The 5602-nt window shown below is 51.9% G+C and overlaps 1 protein-coding gene across 1 annotated transcript in view; it reads right to left on the minus strand.

The window, feature by feature from the left end:
• Nucleotides 1-5168, minus strand: part of LIMD1 (LIM domain containing 1) — a 46551-nt gene extending 41383 nt beyond the window's left edge. Inside the window, exon 1 of the mRNA XM_060204916.1 lies at nt 5067-5168. Within this exon, the coding sequence (XP_060060899.1) occupies nt 5067-5168 (102 nt within the window). The remainder of the gene's footprint in view (nt 1-5066) is intronic.
• Between the last annotated feature and the right edge of the window lie 434 nt (nt 5169-5602).

Genomic DNA, 5602 nt, shown 5'->3' on the forward strand with positions numbered 1-5602 from the left:
AACAGCATGTGGATATCATGAGCCCAAACTCAACAGTCAAACAAGAAATGAACTATTGATGCCTGCGGTTTCAAGGAATGGTGCGGAGTTGAAAGGAAAAACCACTCCCAAAGGTCATGTACTGCACGCCTCCGTTTCTGCGGTTTTCTTAAACAATAAAAGCATAAAGGTGGAGGCTAGATGAGTGGTTACCGGGGCTGAGGGACGTTATGGGATGCAGGAGGGTGGAGGTGGCACTAAAGAGGTACAGCGGAGCTCGAGAGGGGCAGGACCGTTCCGTATTTTGATCGCGGTGGTGGACACGTGACCCGGTCTCCCGGGATGAAAGGTGGGTACAGGCTCGCTTGCACTCATGCTCCGGGTTGCACGTAAGGCTGGGGAGATGTGCTCCAGGTCTGCAGATCTTACTTTGTTTTTAAAACTTTTCATTTGTGGTCAGGCAAACATCACTAAAGTCCTGGGCCCCTTGGGACGCCTAAAATGGACGTCCTAGCTTCTTCCCACACCACACCCCTATTCTCATCTGCTCTACTCCTACCTTTGGGCTCCTGTTTATTAAACAATTTGTCCTGCTGTATATATTACCACCTTTCAGCCACCAGGTTCCAGATGCTACCATGACGCCATCCTGACTTCCCTGGGCAGACGACCTCACCCATGTGTCCTGGAACCTCCCCTCCCCAGAGCCCTGCCCCACTAGGGACAGACAGACACAGGCTGGGGGTGTGGGTCCAACTGCCAACACCCATGTCCAGTGGAGAAGCAATTACAGAAGCCAGAACCCCCACCTTCTGCTCCCCAGAAAAAATTTGGGTCGGGGGGGTGGGCGGTAGCGGGTTAAGCGCAGATGACACAAAGTGCAAGGACTGGTGTTAAGGATCCCCGTTCGAGCCCCCGACTCCCCACCTGCAGAGGAGTCACTTCACAGGTGGTGAAGCAGGTCTGCAGGTGTCTGTCTTTCTCTCCCCCTCTCTGTCTTCTCCTCCTCTCTCCATTTCTCTCTGTCCTATCCAACGACAGCTATGACAATCACAACAACAATAACAACTACAACAAGCACAACAACAAAGGCAACAAAATGGGAAAAATGGCCTCCAGGAGCAGTGGATTCATAGTGCAGGCACCGAGCCCCAGCAATAACCTTGGAGGAAACCAAAAAGAATGTGTGTCCATACTCCCAAAGGGATAAATAAGGAAGCTTCTAAGGGAGCAAAGGGGACACAGAGCTCTGGTGGTGGAAACAGTGTGTAACTGTACCCCTATGACCTTACAGTCTTGTTAGTCATTATCAAATCACTAATGAAAACACAAATATTTCACTTGCTTATTGAGAGAGAGAAAGACCAAGGGAGCACTTACTCTGACGCATGTGACGGTAGAGGTCAAATGTGAAGAAGCCTCATGCTGGGAAGTCCAGTGTGGTAACCACTGAGCCGCCCTGGGGCCGCACCAGCAGATATCACTCATGTTGTTGTCCCGGTTGTAACACTGTGTGCTACAGAGTGTCCCTCCAGGGAGCCGGGTGGTGGCACGCGCCACCATGTGCAAAGACCCAGATCCAAGACCCACCTCCGCACCTGCAGGGGTGAAGCTCCACCAGCAGTAATGCAGGTCTGCAGGTGTCTGTCTTTCTGTCTCTCCCTCTGTCTCCTCCTCCCCTCTCTATCCAAACCAATAAAAAAGTGAGAACTGTGGTCCAGGAGGTGGTGCAGTGGGTTAAGCGCACGTGGCGCAAAGCGCAAGGACCGGCGTAAGGATCCCGGTTCGAGCCCCCGGCTCCCCACCTGCAGGGTGAGTCGCTTCACAGGCGGTGAAGCAGGTCTGCAGGTGTCTGTCTTTCTCTCCCCCTCTCTGTCTTCCCCTCCTCTCTCTATTTCTCTCTGTCCTATCCAACGACAACGACAGCAATGAAAACAACAATAACAATGATAAACAACAAGGAAAACAAAAGGAAAAATAAACAAATAATAAAAAGTGAGAACTGGGGAGAAAAAAAAAAAACAGCTGCCAGGAACCGTGGATCCATCTTGCAGCCATAGACCCCCGGCGGTAATCCTGGTGGTGATAAGATGATAAAATAGGCTATCGGAACTCAACTGCAGATCCTTCAAGGCCAGTGCCTGTTCCATCAAGCAATGCCCCTTGCTGGGCTCAGACAGTACCTGCTTCAAGCTCCTGGCTCACAAGGTCTTACCACCATTCAACTCCTGCGAAAGCAGCCACGGACAACAGGTACATCCGCTGGCCGAGACAGTGCCTCCATCAGTCTATATTTATAACATGGCCTGGGAGGTGGACCAAGGACAAAGCATTGGACTCTCAAGCATAAGTTCCCAAGTTCAAGACCTGGCACTTCATGTGCCGAAGTGAAGCTCTCTCTCTAATGAATAAATAGACCTTTTAAAAAAAAAGCTGTGGGGAGTCCAGCAGTAGTGCAGTGGGTTAAGCGCACGTGGCACAAAGCGCAGCGACCGGCGTAAGGATCCCCGTTCGAGCCCCTGGCTCCCCACCTGCAGGAGTGTTGCTTTGCAAGCGGTGAAGCAGGTCTGCAGGTGTCTGTCTTTCTCTCCTCCTCTCTGTCTTCCCCTCCTCTCTCCATTTCTCTCTGTCCTAGCCAACAACAACAATGATAATAACTGGAACAATAAAACAACAAGGGCAACAAAAGAGAATAAATAAAAATATAAAAAAAATAAAATAAAAAAGCAGTGGAAACCAAATGGGGACAGACTTGGCTGAGACTCCGCCAGTCTCTGCATTCAGCGGCTTTTACTTCTGGTCCAGAGGGTCCATCTGAGTCCACAGCCAGGGTACAGACCACCAACGTAGCCAGAGGCCTCTCTGCTGCATCTAAATTCACGGCAGGCCCCACCCTACTCTTCTCCTTGGCCCAGCACGATGGTAAACAGGAAAGTTAGCTTCTTGCTATTCCTCCTCAGGGGAAACGGTCCAAGAAAGGCCAGGAAGTGCTGGACAGCAGTTCCACACCACCAATGAATGGGGACTCACGGGATGCACCACGGGAAGGTCGATCCAATGCATCCCATGTGACACTGTCCCGCAGTGCCAATCATCCCCCAGGGCTCTCCCCACTCTCTTTCCCTCTCTTATTTGTTCGATCTTATTTTAATGAGAGTGAGATACAGAAAGAGAGAAAAACACCAAAGGACCGCTCAGCCCCGGCTGATGGTGGTGCTGGGGATGGAACCTGGGACCTCAGAGCCTCAGGCAGGAGAGCTGTTTTGTGTAAATATTATGCTGCCTCCCTTTGTGCTGTCACTTCTGTGTGTGTGTGGAGGGGGAAGTGGGGGCACGCTGGGGTCCTATGCTTGTGTGATCTCACAGCTCCTAGAATAAAATTTTTGTTCTTTTTATTTCAAAGGAGGAGGAGGAGAGGGAGGGGGAGACGGAACAGGAGCCATGTCGGGGTTGACACGTTAGGGTCTCGGTGCGTCCCAGGCCACACTGGGTGGGGAAATGCATGGGAGAATTTCTGCAGTTACACAGCTTCAGGAACAACTTCTCCTGGTAGATGGTAACAGATTCCTTCCCCTCGAAAATAACTAAAGAAGAAGAAAGAAAGGACAAGACAACCCTGAGCGAAGGGCTGGACGAGTGTCTGCTGTTGACTACGCCCAACCCTTGGTGACTCTAATGAGCGCTGGCCACCTGAGGGCAAGACAACACCCCCGGAGCCCACGGCACCTCCGCCCCACCAAGGACCAGGCCAGCCTCCTCGCACTGACTTAGTCACGCCATCCGGTCAGCATGGGGAGGGGGGCCTGGGGGGCTGCAGGGAAAGCCCCACAAAGACTCTCACCTGCAGTAGTGGGCGACTCTCCTCCATGTGCCGGCCTGTTTCCCACTCTGTGGAAATGCGATTTCTGTGAGCTTTCCATGAGCCCCTTCTCTGTCAGTAACGATTTAAGGTGGACTGTCACTCTGTCAAAGTCTGAGACATCCCTGGGCTTATGATACACTGCTATTTAATAAACCACAGAATGCCGCCACCCACCTGTGGCATGCTGACATCTTTGAATATGTACTGAATGTATGTTTCATGAAAGAGAAGGGCACGGAGTGAGGCGAGACCACAGGACTGGTCAGCTCTGGCTTATGATGCTGATGCCGGTGCTGGGGGCAGTGCTTCCTTAATCGTGTTCACTTTTTTGCCAATTGAAACATACTAGGGCCAGGTGGTGGCACACCTGGTTGAGTGCACACATTCCAGAGCCCCCGGTCCCCACCTGCAGGGGGAAAGCTTTGCAAGTGGTGAAGCAGGGTTGCAGGTATCTCTCTGTCTCTCTCCCTCTCTATCAACCCCTTCCCTCTCGATTCCTGGCTGTCTCCATCCAATAAATAAATGAAGATAAAACATTTTAAAAATGGGGAATGTTATGCATGTGCAAACTATTGTATTTACTATTGAATTTAAAACATTAATTCCCCAATAAAGAAATAAAATTTTAAAAAAAGAAATATACTGTCCAGGGTTACTTATTTATTGCCGGGCTAGTGCGTGAGGGTGTTTCTTCCCGGGCACATGCTCTCTGGGTTGGCGAGATCTCGACCGGAGCCAACCTGGGCTGCTGCCTACGGGAGAGGAACCAGGAACTCGTGGCTGAGCGGGAACGCAACGTGTCTTTATTGATCAGAGACAACGCCTTTATATGTATCTTCAACCGGAAGTGGCAGGTCGGAAAAGGAAACGGCTAGGAGAGGGGGTGGAGAGGAGAAAAGAGTGTGAAGGTAGCAAGCTTCCATAGCAGCTGTTGCGAAGGTTCTGACCAGTGGGGTTAGCCAGTACCCTGCAGGCAGGGCGGGTCTCAGGCAAAACAGTGATCATATGGACCACAGCATCAGCGATGGAGCAGGGCTTAATGCCCAACAATCTATTTTATTTAAAAATAGTCATTTATTATGAGAGAGAGAGAGGGAGAACCAGCTCGTCACTCTGGCACAGACAATGGCGGAGGTCACACCTGAGGTCTCTCCTCTGAGGCCCCGTGCCCAGCCGCCACCCCTGCACAGGCTCAGGCCTATGGAGCCCACGCCCAGCCCGTCACCGGACACAAAGCTGCAACACGAAGTCCAGGAGTGTTGCCCACGGCTTTGCCAACACGCATCTGTGTCTGAAAGCTGCTCTCCCTTCGGGTTGGCTTGTCCATGCGGAGCTGCAGGAGCCCCTCTGAGAATCTCCCTCTGGCCACCACGAGCGCTGGGGCCGTGACTGTGCTGACATGTGCTTCGCACCTGTCCCCGGGGCTTTCTCCCAAGGTCCTTATGTTCCCAGAATATCAGGGGCAACATCAGCCAGGGCGGCATGTGCTCTCGTGACTGAGATGCCAGCTCTGCGCCTGGCGGATGCCTGCGCGTGGGGGCTCGCTTCCTCCCGTTCCCTTATTCTTGTCTTTTTCTTTGCCTCCAGGGTTATCACTGGGGCTCAGTGCCTGCACTACAAATCCACTGCTCCTGGGGACCATTTTTCCCATTTTGTTGCCCTTGTTGTTGTTTTGTTATTGGTGCCATTGCTGCTGTTGTTGGACAGGACAGAGAGAAATGGAGAGAGGAGGGGAAGACAGAGAGGGGGAGAGAAAGACAG

This window comes from Erinaceus europaeus, chromosome 12, assembly GCF_950295315.1.
Source record: "Erinaceus europaeus chromosome 12, mEriEur2.1, whole genome shotgun sequence".
NCBI classification, from domain to species: domain Eukaryota; kingdom Metazoa; phylum Chordata; class Mammalia; order Eulipotyphla; family Erinaceidae; genus Erinaceus; species Erinaceus europaeus.